This window comes from Rhincodon typus, chromosome 5 (assembly GCF_021869965.1).
Source record: "Rhincodon typus isolate 14 chromosome 5, sRhiTyp1.1, whole genome shotgun sequence".
Lineage (NCBI taxonomy): Eukaryota > Metazoa > Chordata > Chondrichthyes > Orectolobiformes > Rhincodontidae > Rhincodon > Rhincodon typus.
Window position 1 is genome coordinate 90,352,289 of NC_063336.1, and position 17,462 is coordinate 90,369,750.

Genomic DNA, 17,462 nt, shown 5'->3' on the forward strand with positions numbered 1-17,462 from the left:
AGATTAATTAATGCAACCTGTTATGCCGACATATCAAGTATTTGTCACAAATCCAGTTGCTATATGTGCTTCAAATTAAAAAATCAATGTTTTCAATTGTGATGTAGACTTGAGATTTTGTATATATTTTATTACTTATGTTTGGATTTTTGAATTTGAATTAGTGACATATTGTTTTTTCTGTGTTAAAAACATTAATGATTAACTTGTCAAGGAGTTACTTTGGAACAAATGGGATTATATTTCTGGTGTTTGTTTGTTTTGTCTGTTCTATTTTATCTTCGTTTTCTTTGCTTAATAAATTTTAGTTTTATTGTTGAAAACAAATCAGCAACATTGGGTGCTTATGTTTCAGTGAGAGATCACCTCGTTAAAATTAAAACAAAACAAAATATGATTTATCAAGCCAGATTTCTGACTGGGATCTGACTTGTCCAGTTATAACATTACCTCGAATTGTAACACAGTTCTGTGGCTTAATATTATTGAACCCTGTATCTGAAGTTGATTTTTCTTTTGACTACTGTGTTTTTGAATATTATTGGTGTTGTTTGCTGATGCTCAGTGTAGCTTCTGGAAGTGCTTGAGTATATGGCAATTCATTTTATACACTTTCCTTCATTTAAGTTTGAGTTTATGTATAAAGCTTTATAGCGACCAAAAGTAGCGATTCATGTAGCTAAAGTCTTTGGTATTTGTTCCATTTTGGTATCTATGTCCTCTTTAGTAGCAGGTTCTCTCATTTGACTTCAGAATTTTTTTGCTACATTATTTAGGAATTTTGAAATAAGTTAGTTTAATATTGTCATTCCCTATGAGTGATGCTGTAGGATCTTGACTGATGTGACTTCTGTTCTCGGAGATGTGTTAGTCATAGCTCGGTAGATTGGGACATCGTGATATTTAGAAGGAAACACCATCAAAACACCATTGTCAAATCCTTGCAGGTCAATTAAAGCCGTTCCAAACGGGTATAAATTGAGAATTGAAGTATACCTGAATGTGAACTTTGCTTGGACCTGCTATCTAGTTGAAAGATTTAATAAGCTACCTTTGGTTTGTGTTATATTGCATAATTTACCCATTGTAAGTATTTATAATAGTCTTTTCCAATCCTTTGCATTTGTAGGCACTACGTTATCCCTATTTCCATGTTGGTCAAGCTCTGGGAACTCCTCAGCAAGTGCAAGAATATGGAAGGCAGCAAAGAGAAACACAGCACAAACATTTGGTTAATCAGTTGAAGCCTGTACCTCCACATCCGCCCCCACCTCTGCATCATCCTCATCCACCTTCAAGGCCACTTCAACAAATTACACCCTCTCAGCATCAAATATATATGAGGCAAACAGATCCAGCACCTGGTTCACTTGACAGAGAAAACCAAGGCGAACAAGAGAAACCCCATCAAAATCTTCTTCCTTCAATAAATACCAAAATATCTCAGGTTGGATTTCATGTACTTCATGAAAAAGAAAACTGTATTTTGTTGTAGTGAATTTACCCTTTTCTCTTTAGTGCCAGAGATGTAACCGATTAGATTTTTTTATATTATAGTTCTAGACAGTGCAAACAGTGCTCGTACCATATTTGCAGTGTACTTGTGTATCACAAATGGACGTATGATCCAAAGTATGCTGCTTAACGTCTGCATTCTTGAGTGCATTTTTTGTTCTGCACTCCTTGTAAATCTGGTTTGTGGACTTGCTCCTGAAGATTGCAGATGTAATTAGTTTTGGTGTTTAGGAATTTTACGCACACTTCTAACACCAACATTTTTAAGTTTAGAAAATGACATTTCAAAATTATTAGACATTTACGACCAATTACAATTAAAATTCAGTCAAATTTTCAAGTTTATTTACAATCAGTCTTCTACAGACTCTAAGGAGATAATGTTTGATTATTTCTTCATCATATTTTTTAAAGTGGAAGTGTTCATGATATTTTCAGCCTTGTTAGGTTGCTGTGATGATACCATACTCCTTTTTAAGCACCACGAGCACTTTTGTAATTGATCTTTTGACGTCATTACTGAATTAAAACTGCATTTTGCCATGTACTTTATTATAGCGTAACTTAAAAGATTAGAGTTGAATCAGTAAGTACTCTTTGAAATACAGCATCACTCGAGTGGCATGCAATGTGCACTTTTCAAGTGAACGTTGTCATTGCTGAGGATTTTGTTTGTAACTGAAGTTGTGAACATTGTGACTCTAATCACAGTTTCAAATTTGTTCACTTGCTATAATGCATTTTACCTCTTTATCCTATGTCTGATGCAATCAATGACATCATTGTGATCCAGTTATTATCTTCATTATCCCTTACTGACATTGTTGAATCCCGGCATCCGTGTTTATAAGTATGCTCTAAGCACTTAGCTTTAACTCTCTACTAAATGTCTTGATGCTCCCTTGTGCCATTTGACAGGTAATCTGGCAACCAGTTTTGAATGAGATGCTATAGCAATTATCTTTTAACTTCACAATTTTCTTAGCTTTTTCACTGATTCAGTTCCCTTCTGCTCAGACTGTTAACAGTCTTGAGATTCTATCCAGGTGTGATCTGACCATCTGCCCCATGTTTTCTATCACGAAAGTTGCTTGCTTCTATATCCATAACATTTCCTATGTCCAGGCTTTCCTTAGGCCATTTTCTTACAAAATTTAACTCAAAATTTTAAGTATTGAATACTGTTCTACAATTTAAAAATCACATACTCGTGTACATTTCTTAATGTATTTGTCACCCCATTTTTCTGTAACTTCCAGACCTACAGCCGCTCATCCCTAACGTTCTGTGCTTCTCCAACGCTGTTCTTTTGTTCATTCCATGTTCACTTTCTGTCACGTTGAAGCTATACAGTTGGTGATATGCTTTGGATTTGCTTCCCACTACATTTTGGGAGGGCTGATAAGGCAAAGGAGTACACTTTGAATGGTAGGTCCATAGGAAGCACAGAGGATCAATGGGACCTTGATGTGCATATCCATAGATCCTGAAAGCAGCTGCACAGATAAAATAGTTAAGAAGTCACATAAGATACTGGCTTTTATTAGTCAAGGCCTTCTGTACAAGAGCAAGGAGGTTATGATGGATGTTTGTATAATGTTTGTTAGTCCATAGATCAAGTACAGTTTGACATTTTGGTCGTCATATTATAAGAAGGGTGTGATTGCGCTAGAGAGGGTGCAGAAGAGATTTACCGAGATGTTGCCTCAGCTGGAGCAATTCCGCTATGAAGCGAGACTGGATAGGCTGGTGTTGTTTTCCCTCGAGCAGTGAAAGCTGAGAGATGATCTGATTGAGGTGTATAAACTTCTGAGGAGAATAGACAGTATAGATAAGGGAGAAATCAATTCCCATTAGTAGCGTAACCAGAAATCACACCTATAAGGAAAGAAGATGAAGGTTTTAGGGGAAATTGAGAAAAGCATTTTTCACCCAGAATGTCGTGGGTATCTGGAACTCGCTCCTTTTTGTCATTTGTGTAAATGATTTGGATGAGAATATAGGAGGCATGGTTAGTAAGTTGTGGATGACACCAAACTTGGTGTTATAGTAGCTGGTGAAGAAGATTGTCTAAGAATACAAAGAGAACTTGATTAGTTGGGTCAATGAGCTGAGGAATCACAGAATTTAATTTGGATAAATGTGACGCATTGTATTTTCGTAAAACAAACAAGGGCAGGACCAGTACAGTTAATGACAGCGTCCTGGATAGTGTTGTAGGACAGAGAGACCTAGGGGTGCAGGTACATAATTCTTTGAAATATGTGTCACAGATAGATGGGGTAGTTAATAAGGCATTTAGCATGCTTGCCTTCATTGCTTAGACCTTTGAGTATAGAAGTTAGGATGTCATGTTGAGGTTACAACACGTTGGTTAGCCTGTTTCTGGAGTGCTGTGTAGAGCCTGGTCGCCCTGTTATAAGAAGGATATAATTAATTTGGAAAGGGTTCAGAAAAGATTTACCAGGATGTTGTGAGGAATGGAGTGTTTGAGTTATTAAAAATAGGCTGGATAGGCTGGGACGTTTTATTGGAACGTAGGAGGGCAGGGGTTACCTTCTAGAATTTATAAAATCATGAGGGGCATTGATAAGGTGAATAGTGAAGGTCTTTTCCCTAAGGTTGGAAAATTCAAAACGCGGGAGCATATTTTTATGGTGAGAGGGGAAAAGATTTGAAAAGGACATGCGGGACAATTTTTTTACACATTGTGGTTGTATGTGAATGAACTGCCAGAGGAAGTGGTGGATGCAGGTACAATTACAATGTTTAAAAGACATTTGGATAAGTACGTGAATAAGAAAGGTTTGGAGGAACGTGGACCAAACATAGGCAAGTGGGACTAGCTTAGTTTGGGAACATGGCTGGCATGGATTAGTTGGACTAAACAGTTTGTTCCCATGCTGTATGACTCTATTTAAAACCTATTTAGTTGAACACTTAAGATGCTATAAGCATACAAATCATGGGCCAAGTGTGGGAAAATGGGGTTCGAATTGTTGGATGCTTGATGACTGTCAAGGACACAAAGGACCTCTTTCCATGCAGTAAAAACTCTATGCCTCCTGTCCAGGCTTTCAGTCTCTTGTTTGCTAGTTTCATCTGTGTGTCACTGTACATTGTTATTTTGTCTGACCATACCTCTGAAGATCCTTGGGCAGTGTTGCTGTGTCAGTAGTTCTGTATCATTATCAGTTGTTTTCAAGACTTCAGTCAAAAGTATTGTTTGTTATAATTTAACTTCCAGCATTTGTTTTAAATCCTGGTGCAATTTTTCTTCTCTGATTACAGAAAGTGAACAGGACAGAGGAAAATGTATGCAGCAGCAGCAGCAGCAGCACACAGCCAAAAGGCAATGCACGACGATGGAGTAATGTGGTTTTGAAAGATTTCAACAACCGGAGTGATTCAGGGGATTTAACATTTAGCTCTCCAACTAAAAATGCACATTTAAATGATAAAAAAAAACAAAGTCAAGAATCACAGTTTAAGTAAGAAGGCCATTATTATAACTAAGTGTGTCATTTTCAACTTTTTCTCTGTGAATTTTTAAATAATTTAATATATATCTGTTACAGAATGGGAAACCTTTTAGATTTCTCTTCAAATAATAAATCAAACAGCAACAATATGCCTACAGCCATTATAATGCCTCAACCAGATACAACTGCATCTAGAGCTTCTTCAGCCAAGTATCACTATCTGAAACAATCCAGGTATCTACCAGGTTCGTAACAAAAAAAAGTTGATTAAATTACACAAAGAGCATTTAGCTAGAAGGTCAAAAGAGTGTGAGCTTCAAATTTGAAGTAAAATCAAGCAGATTTAACTTGCACATACTTACATTAGCAACGATTACAATATTAAAAGCTAGCAGAGTGAGTTATCTGTTTGTGTCACGTTATCCATACCACTTTTGCTTCTGTATGCTATTAATCTTCTAGTTCAGAATTATCACACACTCCTTTTTATTTCCATCCTCTCTTTGGGCTTAAATCCCATGTTTTGCATCATTTAGTTGCTATTTTCTGATTTATCTTTCTGGTAATCCTTTTTATTTCACTGGTACCAGCCCTATGTTATGAGGCTGGGTAACCAAACCAAAAAAAAAGTTGTTTCAGAGATAGTAGGAACTGCAGATGCTGGAGAATCTGAGATAACAAGGTGTAGAGTTGGATGAACACAGCCAGGCCAAGCACATCAGAGGAGCAGGAAGGCTGATGTTTCCAAAACGTCAGCCTTCCTGCTCCTGTGATGCTGCTTGGCCTGCTGTGTTCATCCTGCTCTACACCTTGTTATCTCAAAAAAAAAGTGATGTTTAAATGAACCTGCATGATTAAAGTGTAGCATGAAGTCTGCAGAAATGTTGTTGTTGGAACTGGCAACAAATTGGGAATACAGAATTCACTGCTGTTAGCTAAAGATGGGATTCTGATTTTGTGTTATCCATTGTTAATTGTGTAAAAGACTAGACAATCTATCATACAGCGTAAGGATGAAGATATTTCATGTTCTAAATTTTTTCTTGGCCAGGTGATAGACAGGGGTACTAATCTATAATGGGTGACCAAAGCAAAACTGTTCATTGTGGTAGATTTATAATATACGTGCAGATGGACTTCAGTCATTACAAACTCATTGAAGTGTTACTTATTCTTGATAAACAGACAATAATGGTGGACGTTTTGTAGGGACTAATAAAGGTATTGTTGAGAGGGAGAAATACAGATTGGATGAAATACAACTTTTGTTAAAGTTACAATAACTGGCTGAGTTGAAGGCTTTTAAAAAAAAATCACATAATGTTAAAATAAAAAGTATTTCACCTTTTGTCTTTTATTTTTACATTCTTGAAACTGGTAGACAATCAATGAAAGTGGATACTGCAATTTTAATAATTGAAGTCTTTTTGATCCAGCAGGAATAAATGCCAAGAGCACCCCACTTGCCAATGCAGGTAAAGATTTCAATACTCGCAGTCCCTGGGCCAATTCTAATCTTTCCAGTAAACCTTTAGGAGTGGTTGGAGGAGCTCTTCCTGTCAGCAATGCAGGTATCATTGTTGCATTATGTTTGATCATGTATATTATTTTCAAGGAAATTATTATTATTGATTGAGTACAGTATACAAGGCACAATATTCATACTGCTGTTGATAAGTAGACTTCCTAAAGTTGCATGCATCTGAAGATCCCAATAAATTTTGGACTCTGTTACTGAAACTTTTTGTGGTACTCAATCACTGGCAGCATTTTCGTTTCGTGATGAGATGATCAGTGTCTTGCTTGTAATATTGGTTGGGATTCACTTATGTTGGGACTACTTAATCTTTTCAGTAGCTGAAACTGAAGTAACCGCGTTTCTCAAATTTTCCCTGTATAAGCTAACATTCCTTTCAACAAGATCCCTCATGGTAGGCTCATCCAGAAGATTAATATCCAATGTGACTTGGCCCTTGGATTCAGAATTGGCTTGCTCGTAGAAGGCAGAGGGTAATGGTGAAAAGGTGCTTGCCTGGCTGGAGGTCCATGACTAGTGGTTTTCCTCAGGGATCTGTACTGGGATCTCTGCTGTTTATGATCTATATAAGTGACTGGGATGAAAATGTAGATGGTTGGGTTAGTAAAGTTTGCAGGCGATAGAAAGATCGGTGGAGTTGTGGATAGTATAGAAGGTTGTGAAAGGATACAGCAAGATATAGATGAGTTGCAGATATGGGCGGAGAAATGGCAGATGGAGTTTAATGCGGTGAGGTGTTGCACTTTGGGAGATCAAACATTAAGGAAAAATATGCAGTTAATGGCAGGACCCTGAACAGCATTGGTGTACAGGGGGATTCTTGGGGTTCAATGGCCATGCAATTAGATCGGGTGGCAAAGAAGGCATATGGCATGCTTTCCTTTATTGTTTGGGGAACTGAGTGAAAGAGCCAGGATGTCATGTTGCAGTTTTATAAGACTTCGGTTAGGCCGCATTTAGAGTATTGCATTCAATTCTGGTTGCCACATTACAGGAAGGATGTGGAGGTGTGGAGAGGATGCAGAAGAGGTTTACCAGGATTCTGCCTGGATTAGAGTGTATGAGCTACAAGGAGAGGCTAGAAAAACTCGGGTTGTTTTATCTGGAGCAGCTGAGGCTGAGGGGAGACTTAATAGAAATCTATAAAATTGAGATGTGTAGCTAAGGTTGACAGTCAGAATCATTTTTTCCCCAAGAGTTGAAAAGTCTAATACTAAAGGGCATGCATTTAAGGTGAGAGGGGGGGTAAGTTCAAAGGAGATGTGAGGGGCACGTTTTTTACACAGAAAGATAGGAGTCTGGAATGCGCTACCAGGGTGGTGATCGAGGCAGATACGATAGGAGCGTTTAAGGGAATTTTAGCTAAGCGTATGAATATGCAAGGAATGGAAGGCTATAGATCAAGGTCAGGCAGAAGAGATTAGTTTAATTTGGCATCATGTTTGGCACAGCAATAAGGGCTGAAGGGCCCGTTCCTATGTTGTACTATACTACGTTCTATAGATATGCAATTTAAAATTATATCAACTATCTCAATTAGCAAAATACCAAAATCATTTTATAATAAATACCATAAAATACCATAAATCATTTTATCATTGTGAGTCGCCACAGGCAGTCGACCCACTGTGCACCATCTTGCACCAACAAAGTTAAAGACATTTAGAAATTTGTGAAGTGGAGGTGGAAAATTAGTTGAAGATGGTGTTCAGTGTCAAACTGTTTTGAGAAGCACTATCTGGACTACATTAGAAAGCAAATGTGTCACATGGTTCTAATTTTGACTTGTACTTTAAATATGTTGCATGCTATTATGCGATAAATTCACGATAAAAGCTAACAAATCTGTTTCTAGTAAAAACAGCCAAATTAATACACACATTGCAACAAGCAACTCCTTCATTCAACATGGTGTACCCATCCTTTCATAACCCACAGGTCAAATTTCTACTCCTACCACCAGCAGCAGCCCCCCACCCACCACCCCGCCCCGGCCATCATTCAACCAGTGCTGCACTCTACTGAGAAATGTCAATGTCCTCAAGTCCCGAGCAGAGTAAAATTTCACCTTTCATACAGAAGATGTTCCACACTTCATCCTCTAAATTGCTCCTCTATTCAGCTGCCTGCATTTCCTGGTCCAACAAACCCAATGGCTGCAGATATCTTAAAAGCCACCTTACTCAATTTCTTCCTTGGTAAACACCATTCCCATCAGATATGACACCTCATATACCCTGCCGCCACGTTTTCCTTCCCATAGCCAGATGCAATGAGATATAATCCCACACCCTAATAAAGAAATTGTATCAATATAGCACCTTTCAAAACGTAGCCACTTTGTACTACAGAAAGTACTCCAGCCAGTTTGTGCATAAACAGGTCCCACAAAAAAAACCACAAAAGTAAAAATATGTACGTATGTTTGATTTGAATTTCCTTTCTTGCCACAGCCTTCTCACTCCTTAGCCTTGCCATTGTTCAACAGAAAGCACACAATATAGCTATGTTGCACCAAATTAACTGAAATAAAAAACATATAGATATCAACAGTCCAGGTAAATGTGCTTTAAATTTTAAATAAACATGAAATAATGAAATGATTGATCACATTTCTCTTTTACTGCAGTGTAGAATTCTGGTATGTATTCCAGACCAGTTTGAATAGTTTTTGAATTCCTGATGTCAAATCAGAATGGATCTTCCATGAATTAAAACAATAAATTGAAATGGCTGAAATCACCAAATTACTTCAGATTTTTCCAACAATTCCACAGCTAAGCAGCATAGCAATTTCTCAAATTTGTTGGACATCACTACAAACTTGAGAAGCTTGCATATTGTGGGTTTGGAAAATGATACTGCAAGACCCTCCGAGAGTGGCTGCAATGTATTCAGTGGACAATACCTAATCAGTTTACATATAGAAAAAGAATCACAAAGCATATGTAACGTATACCAGAATCAGTGAAGTAGTTGAACATAGTTGGGCAAGGGCACTGCTGCAAGAGTTGGCCAGGACAAAATCCTGGGATTGAGATGATTGGCCTCTCAATAACACCTACTTTCCATCTTATATTGGATTGGATATTCTTAGCATGAGATAAAATTACCCATAGTTAAAGCAGTTTACATTGTTTCTTTTAATTAAGCAGCTACTGCTATCTGTGTGCAAAGGTGAACTTAATAAGTTAGCAAGAGAAAGGAGGTCAGTGAATGCTATGTTTCTAATCTCATTCCGACACTTTTCGAGCTAGGAGGCCAGCATTTTGAACAATCACAACAACATACCATTAGTGATGACTGAGATTAGATTGTCCAAGCTCAGCTTCAACCTTCGATACTGAAATGGCAGAATCACATTTCACCAGGCTGAGATGCGGAAATTTTTTGCTCAACAAACCAGTCATAAAATCATCACGGTTCCAGAGGAACACAGAACTGATCCCTCAAATTGACGTCAGCCTGAGGCAAGGGGAAAGGGTGAGGAGGAGGGAATTTTCTCAGCCAGCGTGAGAATTGAACCTGCACTGTCGGCTTTACTTACAACGTAAACCAACCGCCAGTCAACTGCGCTAAACACGCAAGAAAATTTCAGTAATGTAAATTTTGAAAACTCATCTAAATGCAAGTTAAAATGCAAGAGTATTTTAGTTTGAGCAGAGACTGGAAGTCATCACACAGATCCAGTAAACTGTATGATTCACCTTTTCTGAAAAAGGGTCTAGACCTGAAACGTCAGCTTTCCTGCTCCTCTGATGCTGCTTGGCCTGCTGTGTTCATCCAGCTCTACACCTTGTTATCTCAGATTCTCTAGCATCTGCAGTTCCTACTATCTCTGATTCACCTGCACCTAGTTTTTGATTTCCAGCTCATAGTTTAAGAGTCTAGACTACTATAATCTCTGTCACCACTTTCATCAGAAAATAGTTTCTTTTTGCGTGTGGGAATCCAAGTAATTTTCCAATCAATTAAAGTTAAATTTTAAGAGCCAAGAAGTTGCTTTCAAACATTTTCTACTGCTTGAGAATTGTTTACAGTAGACATTTTCCCCAACTTCTGCAAAATACTTGGCAGCTGCCCAAATTCCAAATCTTAATGTTCAAAACGTTTCTTCAAAATAAACTACAAAGTAACTACCTCTTGGTCCGTAAACTTCATAATGTAAATTGGCAAAATGTTTTCACCTCATTTTCTACAAATTCAATCTGAATTTCCCAATCTTGACGAGTAGCTCCACTGTTGGATCAGTCAGCTTTCCAATAAAAAAACTACAGCTCCTAATTTTCATGTGACAAATCTAGACATCTTCAAATATATTTTCTTTCCAAAGGTATGGTAGATCCAACGCTGGGGAGGATTTAAACTAATGTGGCAGGGGAATGGGAACCAAATGAGGAGGTTAGTGGACAGTAAGGAACTAGATAATGAAGTCAGTGTGACTAAGGGGAAGAGTAGGCAGAGAGCAGATGATGAACGCAAAGGGACAGGTGGTCTGAGGTGCATTTGTTTTAATGCGAGAAGTGTAGTAGGTAAGGCAGATGAACTTAGGGCTTGGATTGGTACCGGGAGTATGATGTTATGCTATTACTGAGACTTGGTTGAGGGAAGGGCAAGATTGGCAACTAAATATCCCAGGATATAGCTGCTTCAGGCAGAATAGAGAGGGAGGTAAAAGGGTTGGAGGAGTTGCGTTACTGGTCAAAGAGGATACCATAGCTGTGCTGAAGGAAGGCACTATGGAGGGCTCAAGCAGTGAGACAAGATGGGCAGAGCTCAGAAGTAGGAAGGGTGCGGTAACAATGTTGGGGCTGTACTACAAGCCTCCCAACAGCGAGCCTGAGATAAAGGTACAAATATGTAGACAGATTATGGAAAGATGTAGGAGCAACAGGGTGGTGGTGATGGGAGATTTTAATTTTCCCAACATTGACTGGGATTCACTTAGTGTTAGGGGTTTAGATGGAGCAGAATTTGTAAGGAGCATCCAGGATGGTTTTATAGAGCAGTATGTAAATAGTCCAACTCAGGAAGGGGCCATACTGGACCTGGTGTTGGGGAATGAGCCCGGCCAGGTGGTTGAAGTTTCAGTAGGGGATTACTTTGGGAATACTGATCACAATTCTGTAAGTTTTAGAATAGTCATGGACAAAGACGAGAGTGGTCCTAAAGGAAGAGTGCTAAACTGGGGGAAGGCCAACTATAGCAAAATGCGGCAGGAGCTGGGGAATGTGGATTGGGAGCAGCTGTTTGAAGGTAAATCCACATTTGATATGTGGGAGGCTTTTAAAGAGAGGTTGATTTAGAGTGCAGGACAGACATGTCCCTGTGAAAATGAGGGATAGAAAGGGCAAGATTAGGGAACCATGGATGACAGGTGAAATTGTAAGACTAGCAAAGAGGAAAAAGGAAGCATACATAAGGTCTAGGCGACTGAAAACAGACAAAGCTTTGGAAGAATATCAGGAAAGTAGGACCAATCTGAAACGAGTAATTGAGAGGGCTAAAAGGGGTCATGAAATATCTTTAGCAAACAGGGTTAAGGAAAATCCCAAAACCTTTTATTCGTACGTAAGGAGCAAGAGGGTAACTAGAGAGAGAGTTGGCCCACTCAAGGACAGAGGGAAGTTATGCGAGGAGTCAGAGAAAATGAGTGAGATTCTTAATGAGTACTTTGCGTTGGTATTCACCGAGGAGAGGGACATGACGGATGTTGAGGTTAGGGATAGATGTTTGATTACTCTAGGTCAAGTCGGCATAAGGAGGGGGAAGTGTTGGGTATTCTAAAAGGCATTAGGGTGGATAAATCCCCAGGTCCGGATGGGATCTATCCCAGGTTACTGAGGGAAGCCAGAGAGGAAATAGCTGGGGCCTTAACAGATATCTTTGCAGCATCCTTGAGCATGGGTGAGGTCCCGGAGGACTGGAGAATTGCTAATGTTGTCCCCTTGTTTAAGAATCGTAGCAAGGATAATCCAGGTAATTATAGACCAGCGAGCCTGACGTCGGTGTTGGGGAAGCTGCTGGAGAAGATACTGAGGGATAGGATCTATTTATATTTGGAAGAAAATGGGCTTATTAGTGATAGTTAGCATGATTTTGTGTAGGGAAGGTCATGTCTTACCAACTTGATTGTCACTTCCTCAAAGAATTCTAAGTTGATAGATGAGGGAAGGTCTGTAGATGTCATATACATGGACTTCAGTAAGGCATTTGATAATGTTCCCCATGGTAGGCTGATGGAGAAAGTGAAGTCGTATGGGGTCCAGGGTGTACTAGCTAGATGGATAGAGAACTGGCCGGGCAACAGGAGACACAGAGTTGTAGTGGAAGGGAGTTTCTCAAAATGGAGAACTGTGACCAGTAGTGTTCCACAGGGATCCATGTTGGGACCACTGTTGTTTGTGAAATACATAAATGATCTGGAGGAAGGTATAGATGGTCTGATCAGCAAGTTTGCAGATGACACTAAGATTGGTGGAGTAGCGGATAGTGAAGGGGACTGTCGGAGAATGCAGCAGAATATAGATAGATTGGAGAGTTAGGTGGAGTTCAATCCAGGCAAATGCGAGGTGATGCATTTTGGAAGATCCAATTCAAGAGCGAACTATACAGTAAATGGAAAAGCCCTGGGGAAAACTGATGCACAGAGAGATCTGGGTGTTCAGGTATATTGTTCCCTGAAGGTGGCAACGCAGGTCGATAGAGCGGTCAAGAAGGCATACAGCATGCTTTCATTCATCGGACGGGGTATTGAGTACAAGAGTTGGCAGGTCATGTTGCAGCTGTATAGGACTTTGGTTCGACCACATTTGGAATACTGTGTACAGTTTTGGTCGCCACATTACCAAAAGGATGTGGATGCTTTGGAGAGGGTGCAGAGGAGGTTCACCAGGATGTTGCCTGGTATGGAGGGCGCTAGCTATGAAGACAGGTTGAATAGATTGGGATTATTTACAATAGAAAGATGGAGGTTGAGGGGGTCCTGATTGAGGTCTACAAAATCATGAGAGGTATAGACAGGGTGGTTAGCAAGAAGCTTTTTCCCAGAGTGGGTGACTCAGTTACTAGGGCTCACAATTTCAAGGTGAGAGGGGAAAAGTTTAAGGGAGATATGCGTGGAAAGTTCTTTACGCAGAGGGTGGTGGGTGCCTGGAACGCATTGCCAGCGGAGGTGATAGAGGCGGGCACGATAGCGTCATTTAAGATGTATCTAGACAGAGACATGAATGGGCAGGGAGCAGAGGGATACAGATCTTTGGAAAATAAGCAACAGGTTCAGACAGAGGATCTGGATCGGCGCAGGCTTGAAGGGCTGAAGGGCCTGTTCCTGTGCTGTAATTTTCTTTGTTCTTTGTTGTTCTTGACAGTGTGATCCACAACATTCAGATGCTGCTTTTCTACTGTCAATGTGCCCTGCTACAGCTGTTCATTGTCAGCTCAGCTTCTGTTGTTCTACAGATCTGCAGCAGTTATTTTGATCGATCATGCTGACTGCGGCAACAGCTTCGACCACAGCAGAATCATTATTCACACAATGTTTTCACCCATGTTACACGTTATTTAAGCCAATAATCAATAAGCAGTAACCAAGAATGTAAAGAATGCAGAACTGATCAAACGAATTTGCCCATTCCACGATCATTTTAATCAAAGGCAAGTTAAAATATATATGCATACATTATTCAAACGAGTAGCGATGACGTATACAACAATACAATAAATAAAAATAATAATGCATACCATCAAAAATGTAATTCACCACAAGTCGTCAGCAGCCAACATAACTGTCAAGGCCAAACATGGGATATCTCTAATCCTATTTTCATCTTCCTCCCGTTTCCTATTTTCTAGGGTTAGTTCAATTATTCCGCATCCTCTAACCATGCTTGACCTGAGTAATTCAAACTGGTCTTGAAAACTAGTGTGAAATAACGAGAAATTCACCAGTTTAAACAACACAATGTACCCCAAGGGGAGACGAGTGGTATTACTGACCTAGTGGTATTATCACTAGACTATTCATAGAATCCCTACAGTGTGGAAGCAGACCATTTAGACCATTGAATCCACACTGCTCATGCAAAGACCATCTCACCCAGACTCACCCCTCTACCCTGTCCCTGCAACCTTGCAGTTCCATGGCTAATTCACCTAACCCACAAATCCCTGGACACTATGGGCACTTGAGCATGGCTAATCCACTTAACCTGCACATCTTTGTATTTTGGAAGGAAACCGGAGCACCCAGAAGAAACCCATGCCGACATGGGGAGAATGAGCAAACTCCACACAGACAGTTGCCCGAGGGTGGAATCAAACCCAAGACCCTAGTGCTGTGAGACTGCAGTGCTAACCACTGAGCCACTGTGCCCCCTATTAATCCAGAAACTCTCATGATTTTCTGAAGACAAGATTACGGACAACGAGGAAACCACATTTATAATGAAGAGAACATGAATAAAAAATTCTGGCATCATTAAAAGAGGTCAGGGATTTGGGAGTTGTCCTCAAAACCCAACTGAGTCAATAATGTCTGCTAAGGAAGAAAATCCCACATTTTCAGGTTTGGGTTTTAACTCAAAGGTTGTGGACTCTGACAACATTCCGGGAATAGTACTGCAGACTTGTGCTCCAGAACCGTCACACCCTGCATCAAACTGTTCCAATACAGCTACAACACTGGCATCTACCTGACAATGTGGAAAATTGACCAGGTTTGTGCTGTTCACAAAAAGCAGAACAAATCCAACCCCACCAATTACCAAACCATCAATCTTCTCTCAATCATCAGTAAGGTGATGGAAGGTGTTTTCAAAAATGCAGCAACCTACTCCGTGTCGCCCAGTTTGGGTTCTGCCAGGGCCACTCGGCTCCTGACCTCATTACAGCCATGGGCAAAACTGCTGAATTCCAGAGGTGAGATGAGAGTGATAGCCCTTGACATCAAGGCTCCATTCAGTCAAGTGTGGCATCAACGAACCCTAGCAAAACTGGAATCATGGGTATTAAGAGGACAACTCTGCTGGTTGGAGGCATACCTGGCACACTGGAAGATGGTTATGGTTGGTGGAGGTCAGTCATCCCAGCTCCAGAACATTCTGCAGGAGTTCCTCAGTGTAGTGTCCTAGGTCCAACCATCTTCAGCTGCTTCATCAATGTCCTTCCGTCCATCATAAGGTCAGAAGGGGGAATGTTCTCTAATGATTGTACAATGTTCAGCACCATTCACGTACCCAAATGCAACAAGACCTGGACAATATCCAGACTTGAACTGAAAGTGGCAAGTAACATTTGTGTCGGACAATGCCAGGGAATGACCATCTCCAATAAGAAACAGTCTAACCATCGCCTTTCGATTCATGGCATTACCACCACTAAATCCCTCACAAGGTTACCACTAACCAGAAACTCAACTAAACTCACCATGTCATACTGTGGCACTAAGAGCAGGTCACAGCATAGGAATACTGCAGCAAATAGCTCACCTCCTGACTCTCTAAAGCCTGTCCACTATCTGCAAAGCACAGTCAGGAGTGTGATGGAATACTCCTCACTTGCCTAGATGAGTGCAACTCCAATAATACTCAAAGCTTGATACCACCCAAGACAAAGCTGCCCACTTGACTGGCACCACATACACTCCCTCCAACGCTGATGCTCAGTAGCAGCAGTGTGTGCTATCTACAAGATACACTGCAGAAATTCAGCACCGATCCTTAGACAACACCTTGCAAAACCGAAACCACTTCCGTCTGGAGGAAAAATGGCAACAGATACATGGGAACAACTCCACCTGTAAGTTCCCTTCCAAGTTGCTCACTATCCTGGCTTCAATATATTTCCCACTTCATTCAATTTCACTGGGTCAAAGTCCTGAAATTCCCTCAGTGATGGCAAAGTAGATCTACAGCATGGATGGTAGCAGATAAAGATGATAGCTCACCAGCACCTTCCCAAGGGCAACTTGGGACTGGCTATAAACGCTGGCCAGCCAGTGATGCCTACATCCCAAGAGTGAATATAGAAAAATGCCTGAGGTTATGCTTTATGGATCCAAATTAAATCCAAACATAAATATCAGAAGTTTTCCTGTAACTGTGACAGCAATTATCTTCCTAGGAGCGAAAGGAATATAATTCTACTGAATCTCATGGTTCATGTAATTGTCCTTAAGTTTCTAATTTTATCTGTGCCAGACAGATGCCGAATAGATGTAATTAATACTCCCTGAGAGGGAAGAAACCTCATCAGGGTTCCACTGATCAGCTCAAAAGTGGTATAGGCAGGCAACATTAGGGTGCTGTTTCACTGTCAACCCTAGAATAGTTTACACCACAGAAGGATATCACAGAATATAGTACAGCAAACCTTTTATTAACCAGCACCTATGGAACCAGGAGTGTGCCAGTTGATCAAGAAATGCACATTATCAATGTAACAACACACAAAGTAATAGAAACTTAATGCGAGGGGTATATACATCACTGTTATACTTCATTTACTGCATAAATCACTTAAATAGTAATGCAACTTTGCCTTTAATAAAACTTAGCAATAGAGTGCCTTCTCACTCACTCAATTGACTACTCAGACATCGCAATAATGCAGTAAACCTCTGGTATTTCAGGTATACAATTTTTGGCAAGTTTATCAAGAATGCCTGATCGTAAGATGCCGGTTATAACAAGGCTTGTTGTACCTCCACACTGACCTTAGGACAATTGCCTAAGGAAGCTTTTGAAAGGTCAAGACAAGGTTGTCTAGGGCGACTGTCTGTGTGGAGTTTGCACATTCTGCCTTAATCTGTGTGGGTTTCCTCCGGGTACTCTGGTTTCCTCCCATAGTCCAAAGATGTGCAGGCTAGGTGGATTGGCCATGCTAAATTGCCCATAGTGTTCAGGGATGTGTAGGTGAGGGAGATGGGT

General features: G+C 40.2%; 1 protein-coding gene across 7 annotated transcripts in view; it reads left to right on the top strand.

The window, feature by feature from the left end:
• mak (male germ cell-associated kinase) overlaps positions 1-17,462 on the top strand; it is a 51,242-nt gene that overhangs the window by 27,708 nt on the left and 6,072 nt on the right. For 4 of the 7 annotated variants that reach the window (XM_048597419.1, XM_048597418.1, XM_048597422.1 and 1 more), the window contains 4 exons: positions 1,130-1,447; positions 4,807-5,006; positions 5,094-5,242; positions 6,434-6,568. In XM_048597419.1, coding sequence (XP_048453376.1) covers positions 1,130-1,447; positions 4,807-5,006; positions 5,094-5,242; positions 6,434-6,568 — 802 coding nt within the window. Of the gene's footprint in view, positions 1-1,129; positions 1,448-4,806; positions 5,007-5,093; positions 5,243-6,433; positions 6,569-14,768; positions 14,795-17,462 lie in introns of those variants that run through there. The other 3 variants (XR_007262155.1, XR_007262154.1, XM_020513759.2) reach the window with 3 other exon arrangements.